The following is a 14903-nucleotide window of genomic DNA, read 5'->3' as shown; positions in this document are numbered from 1 at the left end:
AGTGGGGAAGCAACAGATGCAGGATATCGGGTGCACGATCTTCATAAATCGCGGCAGAGTGCATTCCGGTTGGACAATGCACTTTCGGGGATCGCGACAGGACAGGTAAGTAAATGTTCCCCAATGTGTCAAACCCTTTCACTATCTCAGACCTAATCTGGGAGTGAAAGATCTCGAAACATTCTGAATATATTGATTTTTAACCTAAATAGACACACATCTAATCTTTCTTACATTCCCGACTATGATGTCATGGTATATCAATTTAGCAGCAGCACAAGTATATCTGATATGTATGTGTTTTATTCAGAAAGTCTGATGGAAAGTGTGAAGAAACCCTACTTTTTGCTATAAACTGTCCACAATTCCTCTAAAAAAGAGAAGTATTCGGACTTGTCTTCTTCTGACCTAAACATCTAGAAGTGGGTGGATGTATTGTCAACTTCATGAAGACAAATCTGGAATTCCGATGATTACTATTGTCCCAAGTGCTTTATCATGAGAGTATTAGACCAATATAATGCTGAGTGTTCTTAGAGATATGACAAGAGACTAGCAAAATGGAAATAGACAATGTAACATCTGTAGAAGGTTTCATCCTCCAGGGAATCTCTGATGAACCAGATCTTCAGATCTTCCTTTTCTCAATATTTCTCATGGTTTACCTATTTAATTTATCTGGAAACCTTTGCATTGTTCTTATTATTATTTTTGACCGGGTTCTTAACAAACCAATGTATTTCTTCTTGGGTAATCTTTCATTCCTGGATATCTTCTACTCAACTACTACGGTGCCCAAGATGCTATCTGGCTTGCTTATAGGTGACAAGAGGATATCTGTTTTTGGTTGTATAGCACAACTCCACTTTTTTCACTTTTTAGGGAGCACTGAGGCCCTTCTTCTGACGTCTATGTCTTATGATAGATATGTTGCTATTTGTAACCCACTGAGATATCACATCCTTATGGGTAGGACGTCTTGCGTCCAGTTGGCTTCCAGTTGTTGGCTCACGGGATTTCTGTATTCAATAATGCAGACAATAGTAACTTTCAGGTTGCCTTATTGTAAAAGTAGACAAGTTATGCATTTCTATTGTGATATTAAACCTCTGATTAAACTGGCCTGCACAAATACCAAGAAAAGTGAGTTTCTCGTATCAGGTATTTTTGCTCTTGTGGCTGTCAGCACATTTTTATTGATAATTTTATCTTATGTGAACATTGGGAGACATCTTGTGAAAATTCCATCCAGACAAGATCGACAGAAGGCCTTCTCCACTTGTACTTCTCACATCACGGTGGTTTCTCTATATATTGGAACAGCATTGTGTATGTACCTGGGTCCAACCACTCAGAACTCACTAGAACAAGATCGAATTAGTGCCATATTGGTCACAGTTATCACTCCTGCATTGAATCCTCTGATTTATACTCTCAGGAACAAAGAAGTGAAGAGATCTATTCAAAGGTTAATGAATAAAAAGCTTGGTGTACATTTATGAATATCATTGTGAAAAGATTGTCCCAGCACACACTCTGACACTTTAAGAAATGATTGGATAAGAATATTGAGGGACATGTATCTTTTTGGGGGTAATTTTTCACCTTTTTTTACACCTACCCTAGGGTCTTAAAAATTTTACTTCTCCCACCAATAATACCTGTTGATGAAGGGTTAAAAGTCCTACCCATATCACCTAAAATTATCTCCCACTGAGGCAGTGTACCTTAATTACAGTCATTTTCTGATATAAAATCGAGTAACAAATGAGTCAAATTCTAGATAGAAGAGTCATGGTTCTCCAGGTTGCAAATGAACCATGCCTTCTTCTTTTGATTGACATCTCAGTGTTTGTCCCATACAATGGGACACATTTACTTGTGTCACTTCCCCACTCAGGTCAGCTGGAGTTCACCTTCTTCTTCCTGGTGCATGTAAGTGCATTGTCTTGCGACACAATTTGAATTTCAAATCCTGCGCTTAGTCCGAATCAGTTGGGTTGTCCTACGGCCATGCCCCCAATTTGTGTTGCATGAAAGTCGGCGTGATTGTGCCCAATTTCCGATCGTGTGCGCAAAAAATCTGTGGAAATAGTCAGGAAACCCGGCGGAAATGCGGTGTGAAGACCCTTAGTAAATGAGCCCCACTGTTCATAATGTATCTTTGCAAGATAGATGTTTTATTTGATTTGCACCTTCTTAGCCCTATATTTTTTTAGCAAATTGTACACTATAGAAAAGGGTCTTAATACATTTTACCATGTGATATTTCTTTTTTCATTAGCAAAAACATCTACATTTCTGTTTTTCTTTGTCAAGATGGGGGCGGAGTCAGATTAATGAGCAAAAAAAAGAACTTTTTTTGATCTTACCAATTGGCTGGAATGAAACAAAGAGAATTTTTTTTTAAGGGGTTTGAATGCTGAGTACCCACTGTATGTCTTTTTCTTACTAAATGTCAGGAAAACATCTCTACCTCTCGACTTTCATTTAACTGGTTCACGACCCCCCGCCGTATATTAACGGTGGCGGTCGGGTCCCGCTGCATGGAGAGGGCTCACGGGCTGAGCCCTCTCCATAGCCGGTAAGTCTTTGCTGCATATTGCAGCAAAGACTTACTGGTAAAACCCAGCACCGATCGCGGGTGTCAAGGCTGCCGGCAGCCTCAAAAAGATAGCAGCGCATGGGCGCCGCCATCTTGCCTAGGATCGTCGCTCCCCCAGGGAGCGGTGATCCATCTCCATGGTAGCCTCGGGTCCTCCGAAGATCAGGGGCTATTTCGTTTTAACCCCTGATAGCACATTGTAATGAATGAGGAGGAAAATCCCCATATACTGCCATACTGTGGTATGGCAGTATATGATAAGATCGATCAGACAACCTAGGGTTAAAGTACCCTAGGGAGTCTGAAAAATAGTAAAAAGAAAAATAAAAAAGTTTAAAAAAAAATTATAATAAAAAAACCTAAAAACTAGAACTGACATAAATATAAATAAACAGTAAACAGTAAAAATCATAAACACATTAGGTATCGACACGTCCGAAAATGCCAGATCTATTAAAATATATTAACGGTTTTCCAATGCGTTTAACCCCGTAACGGAAAATAGTGCGCAAAGTAGAAAAGGCACTTTTTTGCCATTTTGAAAAACATAAAAAAAATCTATAAAAAGTGATCAAAAGGTCGTATAGTCCAAAAATGATATAATCACAAAAAATGACACCACCCTCAGCTCCGTACAGTAAAGTATAAAAAAGTTATTAGCTCCAGAATATGGCAAAATCAAAAAAAAAATTTGCACAGGAGGTTTTAATTTTTGTAAATGTATGAAAACATTATAAAACCTATACAAATTTGTTATCCCCGTAATTGTACCAACCCAAAGAAAAAAGTAGACATGTCATTTGGGGCGCTCAGTGAAAGCCGTAATATCCAAGCCCACAAGAAAATGGCAAAAATTTGTTTTTTCACCATTTTCACTCCATTTAGAATTTTTCCCCCGTTTCCCAGTACACGGCATGGAATAAATGATACTATAAATATGAAGTGCAATGTGATTCGAAGAGAACAAGCCATCTCACAGCTGTTTAGGTGTACAAATAAAAAAGTTATAGATTTTTGAAGGTGGGGAGTGAAAAATGGAAATGAAAAAAAACAGGAAAGGGCCCGGTCCTTAACCGGTTAAAATCCAATTTTATTAATTAAATCCATATAGTCAGATACCCTATTCACAAGTTTTTTTTAATGTTTTCTATTATTTATTTTTTATTTTGTTTACATTTTATTAGTCATTAAATATAAATATGTCCTTACTTTATCAAACTTCTACAACACATTTGAATGGTCATCTCTGCCTCTCCACGTTCATTACAAAAATTACATTTTATTAATTATAAAGGAGGAAGCATTAGTCAAATCCGTATAATCCTTTTAAAATACCTGCAAGAAACTGTCTGTTTCATCCACCCTATTTAGTAGAAGCAAAAGGATTAGTATGGTACAGTGTTTTTTTCTTTTTTTTAATGGGAGAAATTGAGTTTAACTTTTTTTCTTTGCTTTACTCTTTAGATTTTATTCATAACTAGAGATGAGCGAACACACTCGTCCGAGCTTGATGCTCGTTCGAGCATTAGCGTACTCGAAACTGCTTGTTGCGTGGACAAGTATTTCGCGAGCTCGAGAAAATGCCATCTCCCGCCGTTTTAATTTTTGGCGGCCGGAAACAGAGCCAATCACAAGCCAGGAGACTCTGCACTCCACCCAGCATGACGTGGTACCCTTACACGTCGATAGCAGTGGTTGGCTGGCCTGATCAGGTGACCCTGGAATAGACTAGCCCCTGCCCGCGCTGCTCGGATCATTCTCTGTCTGGATGCCGTTAGGGAAAGAGTTGCTGCTGCTGCAGGGATAGCGTTAGGGTGTTATATTAGCTTAATGTTAGGCAGGAGTGAGTCTACAAGAACCCAACAGCCCTTGTTAGGGCTAGAATAGAGTTATATATATTTTTTTTTTTGTTTGCTTGTGGCTGGGCTTGCTGGCACTAGTAGTGCAGCTAGTACCATATTGTGACGCATATGCAGGGAGACTTGCGAACGTTATATTTAGCTCTTAGTGACACACATATGCATCTCAAACACCTAAGTGGGACAATTTATTAGGGGTTTGATTGAATTAGGCACAGTCTGCTTTTTTTTTTTTTTCAAAACTTAAAGGGACTTAAAATCCAGTTGTGTGCTGTCAGTGTAGGTTAGAAACTAGGCATACAAGAACCCAACCGGCTTTCTTAGGCCTACAATAGCGTTATATATATATATATATATATATATATTTTGTTGATTTGCTTGTGGCTGGCCTTGCTGGCATTAGTAGTGCAGCTAGTACCATATTGTGACGAATTTGCAGTGAGACTTGCGAACGTTATATTTAGCTCTTAGTGACACACATATCCATCTCAAACACCTAAGTGGGACAATTTATTAGGGGTTTGATTGAATTAGGCACAGTCTGCCTTTTTTTTTTTTTCAAAACTTAAAGTGACTTAAAATCCAGTTGTTGTGTACTGTCAGTGTAGGTTAGAAACTAGGCATACAAGAACCCAACCGGCTTTCTTAGGCCTACAATAGTGCTATATTTATATATTTTGTTGATTTGCTTGTGGCTGGCCTTGCTGGCACTAGTAGTGCAGCTAGTACCATATTTTGACGCATTTGCAGGGAGACTTGCGAACGTTATATTTAGCTCTTTGTGACACACATATCCATCTCAGACACATAAATGGGGCAATTTATTAGGAGTTTGATTGAATTAGGCACAGTCTGCTTTTTCTTTTCTTTTTTTTTTTTTTCTAAACTAAAAGATATCACAGGCACAGCACAAAATCCTATTGTGTGCTGCCAGTGTAGGTTAGAAACTAGCCATAGCAATAGGATAGCATCGTTTTCTTATAAAAACAAAAACACAAAAAAACACTTTAATTTTGAAAATGTATAACCCGAGGGCTAGGGGTAAAGGACGAGGGCGTGGGCGTCCCACTACTGCAGGGGTTAGAGGCCGTGGTCCTTGGCGGGGTGAGACACCACCTGCTGATGAGGGAGCAGGGGAACGCCGCAGAGCTACACTCCCTAGGTTCATGTCTCAAGTTACTGGGACCCGTGGTAGAGCACTGTTGAGGCCAGAACAATGCGAACAGGTGATGTCGTAGATTGCGGACAATGCTTCTAGCCATTTGTCCACCAGTCAGTCTTCCGCGCAGTCCACCCATGTCACCGAAATAAGCACTCCTCCACCTCAACCTCCTTTCCCCCAGTCTGCCCCCTCCCAGGAAAATTTGGCATTTGAACCGGCATACTCTGAGGAACTGTTTTCTGTACCCTTCCCAGAGTCACAAACCACTTGTCCGGTTGCTGCGGAGCTCTTTTCCGATGCCCAGGTTTTCCACCGGTCGCAGTCTGTGGGTGATGATGACATTGTTGACGTAGTGGAAAAGGTGTGTAAAGAGGTGTTGGACGATGAGGAGACACGGTTGTCAGACAGTGGTGAAGTTGTTGTCAGGGCAGGAAGTCCGAGGGGGGAGCAGACTGAGGGATCGGAAGATGATGAGGTGACAGACCCAAGCTGGGTTGATAGGCCGGGTGAACACAGTGCTTCTGAGACGGAGAAGAGTTCTCGACGAGAACAGGTTGGAAGAGGCAGTGGTGGGGCCAGACGGAGAGGCAGGGCCAGAGCTGGTGCATCAGCGCCAAATGTTTCACCTAGTGAAGCTCCCGTGGCGAGGGCTAGATTTTAGGAAGTCTGGAGGTTCTTTAAAAAAAAACACCGGATGACCGACGGACTGTGGTGTGCAACCTGTGCCACACCACGATCAGCAGGGGTTCCACCACTACCAGCTTAACCACTACCAGTATGCGCAGGCATATGAATGCTAAACACCCCACTCAATGGATCCAAGGCCGTTCACCACCGGCCGGGCACACCACTGCTCCTTCCCCTGTGTCATCTGCTGCCTCTGCTAGTCAGCCGCCTGCCCAGGACCCCGGCCTAAACACCTCCCGTGCGAAAACCACACCTTCGCCTCCATGATCCTCCACAGCATCCACCAATATCTCCATGCACAGCGTTCAGATCTTTATACCCCAGACACTGGAGCGCAAGAGGAAGTAGAGTGCAACCCACCCACACGCCCAAGCCCTCAACGTCCACATCTCCAAACTTCTTAGCCTGGAGATGCTGCCCTATAGGCTGATAGAGACCGAGGCCTTTCGCAACCTCAAGGCGGCAGCCGCCCCTCGGAATTCGGACCCCAGTCGCCACTACTTTTCCCAATGTGCCGTCCCAGCCCTGCACCAGCACGTGTCAGACAACATCATCCTTGCCCTGACCAACGCCGTTTCTGACAAGGTCCACCTGACCACGGACACGTGGACGAGTGCTGCCGGGCAGGGCCACTGTATATATCTGACGGCACATTGGGTTAACTTGGTGGAGGCTGGGACCGAGTCTGAACCTGGGGCTGCTCATATACTGCCGACACCGAGGATTGCGGGGCCTACCTCGGTCCAGGTCTCAAAGGCCTACTATGCCTCCTCCTCCTCCCCTCCCACCCCTCCTCCACCTCCTCCTCCAAATTACCATCCGCGGGCATGGCGCCATCAGTTGGTAGCTCTAGGCACAGCAGCAGTGCCGTCGCTAAGCGACAGCAGGCGGTGCTCAAACTGCTGAGCCTAGGCGACAAAATGCACACCACCCAAGAGCTATTACAGGGCATCACGGCGCAGACTGATCTGTGGCTGGCACCACTGTACCTGAAGCCAGGCATGGTTGTGTGTGACAACGGCCGTAACCTGGTGGTGGCTCTGCAACTCGGCAGACTGACACATGTGCCATGCCTGGCCCATGTGTTAAATCTCATAGTTCAGCGGTTCCTCAAGACATACCCCAATATGTCTGATTTGCTCACGAAGGTGTGCCGCATCTGTGCGCATTTAAGAAAGTCCAGCACAGATGCTGCAACTCTCAGAGCAGCGCAGCGCTGCCTCCAACTGCCCGCTCACTGGCTGTTGTGCGACGTGCCCACGAGGTGGAATTCAACATTAACCATGTTATCCAGAGTTTACCAGCAGCGAAGAGTGATTGTAGACTGCCAGATGTCAACTTCCACCAGAACTGGTAGTCAGGTCAGTCATCTTACTCAAGTCTACAATGAGGAGTGGACGTGGATGTCTGATATCTGTCAGGTGCTGAGTAACTTTGAGGAGTCAACACAGATGGTCAGTGGCAATGCCGCCATCATCAGCCTCACCATCCCGCTGCTTGGCCTGTTGAAAAACTCTCTGGTCAGCATGAAGTCAGAAGCTTTGCACTCGTCACAAGAGATGGGGGAAGAAGATTTTTGATAGCCAAAGCAGCCTCAGGTCTGTTTCTCAGCACATATTGGAGGAGGTGGAGGAGGATGAGGAGGAAGAGGAGGAGAATGTTGGCGAGACAGAAGAGGGGAGCATTGCTCAGTCCTTCACTGTTCAGCGTGTATGGGCAGAAGAAGAGGAGTTGGAGGAGTTGGAGGAGTTGGAGGAGGAGGAGATGGACAGTCAGGCCAATGAGGGGAGTGAATTCTTGCAAGTTGGGACTCTGGCGCATATGGCAGATTTCATGCTAGGCTGCCTATCCTTTGACCCTCGCATTCAAAGAATTTATTTCTGCACCGATAACTGGGTATTCCCTCTCCTGGACCCACGGTACAAGCAAAATCTTTCCACTCTCATCCCTGGAGAGGAAAGGAGTGTGAGAATGCATGAATACCAGCAGGCCCTGGTGCACAAGCTGAAACAGTATTTCCCTTCTGACAGCGCTAGCGGCAGAGGGCGTACTTCTGCGGGACAAGTAGCGAGGGAGAGTAGGCGAGCAAGCAGCTTGTCCAGCACTGGCAGCGGTAGGCTTTACAAGGCCTTTGCCAGTTTTATGTCACCCCAGCAAGACACTGTCACCTGTCCCCAGTCTCGGCAGAGTAGGGCTGATCTTTACAGAAAGATGGTGAGGGAGTACAACCATACCATCGTCCTAAATGATCACACAGCTCCCTACAACTACTGGGTTTTCAAAGCCGGACATGTGGTACGAACTGGCGCTGTACGCCTTGGAGGTTCTTGCCTGCCCTGCCGCTAGCGTGTTGTCTGAGCGGGTTTTCAGTGCAGCTGGTGGCATCATCAGCGATAAGCGTACATGCCTGTCGACTGACAGCGCTGACAGATTGACGCTTATCAAGATGAATAAAGCCTGGATTTCTCAGGGTTTCCATTCTCCACCAAGTGAAAGAAGCTCAACCTGAATAATGTATGCACTCCTCCTCCTCACTTTCCTCCTTCTCCTCCTCTTGGTACACTAAAGCAGAGAAAATTGGCAATTTTATGCCAGGGCCAACTGGCTCCAGCTATAGTACTCAATGTATTTAATTTTTCTGGAGGGCCACCTACACGGTCCTCTGTTTTAAACAATTTTTGGGAGTGCCACATACAGGCACTCAATCTATTTAATTTTTCTGGAGGACCACCTACCTGCTCCTCTGGTTTGAAAACTTTTTTGGACTGCCACATACAGGCACTATCCAAATTTAATTGTCTCCATAGCAGCCTCCACACGTCGTCTTTGTAGCTGCCTCCACACGTTGTCTCCATTGCTACCTCCACACATCATCTCCATAGCTGCCTCCCAAAGTCGTCCATATAGCTGCCTCCATACATCATCCCCTTAGCAAACAAGCTGTGTCAGGCAGAATTTTGGGTTGTTTTCATGGCTTCCACATCAAACTTGTTAACTTTGTCGCCACCCTGCTGTGTTATCCACAAAATATACTGGCAAACTTTTACCGATATTATTTCAGTGCTTCTTGCACATCTTTTTACATTCCCCTCACCCGTCATAACCCAAACTTATAAGAACACTACTACACTTGATCTTATACAAAAGGTTCTTAGAAGTGCTGTTTGGGGAGTAGCCTAGAGACAGGGGCTTGGACAGGCGGAAGCTCGCCTGGCAGCGGACCTCCAGCTCCATCCCAAGTTCCAACTAACATAGTTTTACTGCAGCACCATTAATCTACTACTACCTTACTGCCTCCATACCTCGTCCCCTTAGCAAACGAGCTGTGTCAGGCATAATTTTGGGTTGCTTTCATGGCTTCCACATCAAACTTGTTAACTTTGTTGCCACTCTGCTGTGTTATCCACAAAATATACTGGCAAACTTTTAGCATTTACCGATATTATTTCAGCGCTTCTTGCGCATCTGTTTACATTCCCCTCACCCGCCATATCCCAAACTTATAAGAACGCTACTACACTTGATCTTATACAAAAGGTTCTTAGAAGTGCTGTTTGGGGAGGAGCCGAGAGACAGGGGCTTGGACAGGCAAAAGCTCGCCTGGCAGCGGACCGGCAGCTCCATCCCAAGATCCAACTAACATAGTTTTAACTGCAGCACCTTTAATCTACTACTACCTTACTACCTCCATACATCATCCCCTTATCAAACGATAAGGCAGAATGATGGCAGAATTTTCGGGTGTTTCACCAGATACATAATGGAACTCGGCACATCTGTCACCGCCATGCTGGAGACCTGAAGTTGCAATCATAGCAGCGCAATATGGATGCCCCATACTGTCGCTCTTAATCATGGAACCATTTCCGAAAAAACAATTAAAAATAGAACCGCTATGCTATTCCATTATTCCTAGATGAAATATTCAAACAACCCCGCCTGCTTTGAAAATTATAATTTTTTCAAAGTAAACGCTTCTGGCCCCCATGCCCATTTTGGGTGGAGAGGAGCCGAGAGACAGGGGCTTCGACAGGCAAAAGCTCGCCTGGCAGCGAACCGCCAGCTCCATCCCAAGATTAGGCAGCCTCAGAGGCATCCATGCATACTGCCCCTGCTGTTTCCTGTCCATTTCGCCTCCACGATCCTCCACAGCCTCCACCAATGTCTCCATGCGGAACTTTCAACTCTCTACACCCCAGACACTGGAGCGCGAGAGGATATACAGCACATCATCCCCTTTTCAAACTAGCTGTGTCAGGCAGAATTTTCAGGTGTTTCACCAGATACATAATGGAACTCGGCCCATCTGTCGCCGCCGTGCTGGAGACCTGAAGTTTCAATCATAGAAGCAATATGGATGCCCCATACTGTCACTCTTAATCATGGAAGTCGTCTCCATGGCTGCCTCCACATGTCGTCCCCTTATCAAACGAGCTGTGTCAGGCTCATTTTTTGGGTGTTTCACCAGATACGTTATGGAACTTGGTCACTATGTCGCCACCATGCTGTGTTATCGACTAAATATATCGTCAACCTTTTGTTCACATAGGAAATCATTTCAGCGCTTCTTGCTCACCTCCTTTGGTTCCTCTCTGCCCCCCACTGGTTTGAAGCCTGAGTCCATTTAGGGTATGTCGCCATGACACTCTCTAGCCTGCCGCTGCTGCCGCTGCCTCTGCATGCCATCTACTATAGTGTCAGGGTCAATTATTGGATGTTTTAGATGCTATCTAGCTTCATTCTGTCACTCTGTCATGGCCATGCTGTTGCCCATAATTTTGGCATAATGGTGCGATTAAGCAGCCTCAGAGGCATCCATGCATGCTGCCCATGCTGTTTCCTGTCCATTTCTGTGGTGTTTCCATCCTTTTCTGAGGTTTCCAGGTGTTTGGCCAAGCTTCCCTGTGCAGACCCTTGGTCCCCTTGAAAAATGCTTGAGTCTCCCATTGACTTCAATGAGGTTCGTTATTCGAGACGAGCACTCGAGCATCGGGAAAAGTTTGTCTCGAATTAAGAGCACCTGAACATTTTAGTGCTCGCTCATCACTATTCATAACCCTTTACCGATATGTGACGTCAAAAGTTAGCTCCAGGTGAATGGAGAGGGCTTCCCGGCTCAGCCCGCTCCATATCTAGCAAGTGTTTGTTGCATATTGCTTACTGGTAGTACAGAACACAGGTGTTAACCCGCCCATCGCTGCCTGCGGCTTCAAAAAGATGTTGACACATGAGTGCTGCCATCTTTGTGAAGATTGCTGCTCCTTGTGACGTCATCGAGGCTGTCTGGTTTTAACCTATTCATTATAATGTGCGATTTACACATTGTAATAAATGAGAAGGAAAATCCCTGTCATACTGTGGTAGACAACCTATATTATATATAGTACATTTGAGTGACTGTCACTGACACCCTCATTTGAGTGACTTTCTGACATTCTCTTTTGAGTGACTGTTTGACATTCTCATTCAAGTAAATTTTAGAAAAGATGCTATAATGGAGTATCTCACTGCACATAACCTTATAAAACAGCAACAGCATTGGTTTGAGAAGGATCGGTCCTGTCAGACTAATCTGATTGGCTTCTATGAGGATGTAAGTTCTAGACTGGACCTGGGGAAGGCTATAGATGTTGTGTATATGGACATTTCCAAGGCATTTGATACAGTGTCACATAAAAGATTGGTAGTGCTGCAACTAGTGGAAAATATGTGTATTCAAATTGGCTTATTAATAACAGAGTGTCATCATTAATTGCACATTGTCAGATTGGATTGAAGTTACCAGTGGGGGCCACAGGGGTCAGTATTGGCCACTTCTTTTAATGACCTCATAACAAGTTTACACAGCAGAGCTTCAATATTTGTAGATTATACTAAACTCAAATACTTAGTAGCGAGGCCAATAGTACAACATTACAGGGGGATTAATGGAAACTGGAGGCCTGGGCTGCCACATGGCAAATGAGGTTCAATGTAGATAAATGTTAAGTAATATACTTGGGTCGAGGAAAAAAAAATGTAAATCATTTATTAAATGGTAAATTTTTCGGTAATACTGAAGGAGAGAAAGACTTGGGGATATTTGTAGAACGTAAACTTAGTGATCAGTGGCAGGTGTTTGCTTCTAAAGAGACTGCCAGAGACAGACAGTCACTGAATGACACTGCCAGAGACAGACAGTCACTGAAAAAGACTTCCAGAGACAGACAGTCACTGAAAGAGACTGCCAGACACAGACATTCATTGAAAGAGATGGTTAGAGACAATCAATCAAAGAGACAATCAGAGACAGAGATGGTAAAAAAGTTTATAAAAAAGGGACAGTCACAGAGATGGTAAGTGACAGAGACAGTCAGAGACAGCCGGAGACGGTGCGTCAGAGACAGAGAGAGCCAGAGAGAGAGATACATACATATTAAATATTTTTTGTTAACCCATTCTATTTCGTTACAGCTAAGAGCAGTTATTTAATATCCCGGGGAACGCCAGGAGCTACAGCTGGTAATAATATAGTTTGATAATATTTCAAAATATTTAAAATTTGCCACAACAAGTTTGTTATATCACATTAATACAATAAAATCTCATTATGCAGTGGACACATCTACGTTATTTTTTAGAGTAATCAAAAACACTTGTGATATAATTATTAATGATCTAATATTACAACACAATTACAGTAGGATTGCATATTGTCTAGTGCATACTATTCCCTCTTGTCATTATTTTTCTTCATAAGAAGAATTTAAAAAGAGGAGATATGTGGATTAAATATATGTATGTTCTATGTTGTGGAGTTCCTGTACTATGACAAATATATTGTTTCCTTTTAAATTTTCTTTGGCTATTTTAATTTTTTTTTTTTTTTTTATGTAAAAGGAACCGGGTTCCTATATCCATATTCAGATTATAGGACCGAAGAAAGAATATTCTACGATTTGCAGATCATCTAAACTGATTATTTTTAAAAAATGAATAATATATCTTTTTAACAAATATTTGTTGCTCCTCATGTTCCAAGCTCATCAAGTAAAATAAAATCACATATATTTTTTAAAGTGTAACAGTGCCTCCACTTATTTTTATTAAATATGTTTCGGATATGTATTTTTAAACAGTTCTGTAATATTATTTAATCGGGGGTTTCATAAGTATTTCTATTGGATCTATACATTTCCCTTTGTTTACTACATAAGGTAAGTGCTCACAGATAGGAGCTTACACTCTGTGTGAATGTTATAGGGAAACATTGGGGCACATTTACTAAGGGTCTGAATCACGTTTTTCCACCGGCTTTCCTGAATTTTTCCAATTTTCACCGAATTGCCCCAGGATTTTGGCGCACACGATCGGATTTCACGTGACAGAAATTGAGGGGTGTGGCCATCGGAAAACCTGACGGATTCGGAAAAACTGCGGAATTTAAAAAAAGAATTGTGTCGCAGAAATAGCACTCACATACACCGAGACGGAGGAGGTGAGTTCCGGTTGAATTAAGGGCAGCAGCGACACCTAGTGGACATCGGGCGCACTATCTTAGTGAATCCCGGCAGAACCCGAATCAGCGCCGGAGAGCGCGCCGCTGGATCGCGACAGGACCGGGTAAGTAAATCTGCCCCATTATGTTTATATTAAATACCTTTAGCTTTGTAAATCCACAGATTGCCTTCTACTTCTGAAACAGAGTTTTCGTTGCTGACTTCTCATGCTGAAGACAGTGTCGTGCAGGCTGAATGCAGTTATTTGGATGCAGGGAAGTGCAGCTCCCTATTGTATCTATAATATATAACAATATATTATTTACTATCTGTCATTAGAAGTTTACCACCCTAACAATGCCTGCTGGTGAAGGGTTACTCCCCATATCACCAAATATGAGCTGCCAGTGAGGCACTGTCATCCAGAAATTGGGCACTAGGAGCTACTTACTAAAGTAGGCAGCTTCTAGTGCTAAAACAAATGCAGCAGTGTTACAATGATAGCGTTATATAGCGGTCCGGTGTATTCATGAGGGGGCAGTCCGAGGCGCTGCCTCTTCCTCAGACCACCCCGCTTGCTCCATAGCTTGGCGGTGACTGTCACACATCATGCGCCAGTCACTGCCACTAATCAAGCCCACAATCCCTCCCCCTCATGAATTTGAGAGCGGTTCGGCGTTTGTACTGTACTCCACAGCGGTGTTAGATAGCGTTATCAGAGGTTTCCGATAATGCTATCATTGTAACACTGCAGAATTTGTTTTAGCACTGGGAAGTTCTTACTTTAGTAAGCAGCTCCTAGAGCCCAATTTCTGGGTGACAGGTCCTCTTTAATTACTGACATTATTCTGAATTGCAAATTAGCTTCTCGGACTCATGTCTCCAGTCTTTGACTCTTCTTCTCTCACAGGCTACCACGTACTATCTATTTGTCTGATTTGTGGAGCTATATGATCTTTGGCCTTTCCATCTATCCCCTTATTTGTTTTTGTGTTTTCTCTGAGAGGTAAGGCCTCATTATTATTTTAAGCCCATATGATAAAATCACATTTGCATGACATTAGCTCCTTGTCATGGAAATTTTTTAGGTGTTTTGGGTCCCTAACTGTAGC

The 14903-nt window shown here is 43.6% G+C and overlaps 1 protein-coding gene across 1 annotated transcript; it reads left to right on the top strand.

Annotated features, from left to right (window-relative positions):
• The first annotated feature begins 560 nt into the window (after positions 1 to 560).
• On the top strand, positions 561 to 1502 carry LOC140070100 (olfactory receptor 12D1-like). Its single transcript, XM_072116434.1, has one exon. It carries the CDS (start codon positions 561 to 563, stop codon positions 1500 to 1502), a length of 942 nt encoding a protein of 313 aa, XP_071972535.1.
• Positions 1503 to 14903: the final 13401 nt, after the last annotated feature.

Source organism: Engystomops pustulosus, chromosome 7 (genome assembly GCF_040894005.1).
Source record: "Engystomops pustulosus chromosome 7, aEngPut4.maternal, whole genome shotgun sequence".
In the NCBI taxonomy this organism is placed as follows: Eukaryota; Metazoa; Chordata; class Amphibia; order Anura; family Leptodactylidae; genus Engystomops; species Engystomops pustulosus.
Note: the sequence above shows the minus strand (reverse complement) of the source record. Positions and strands in the feature narration are given on the sequence as shown.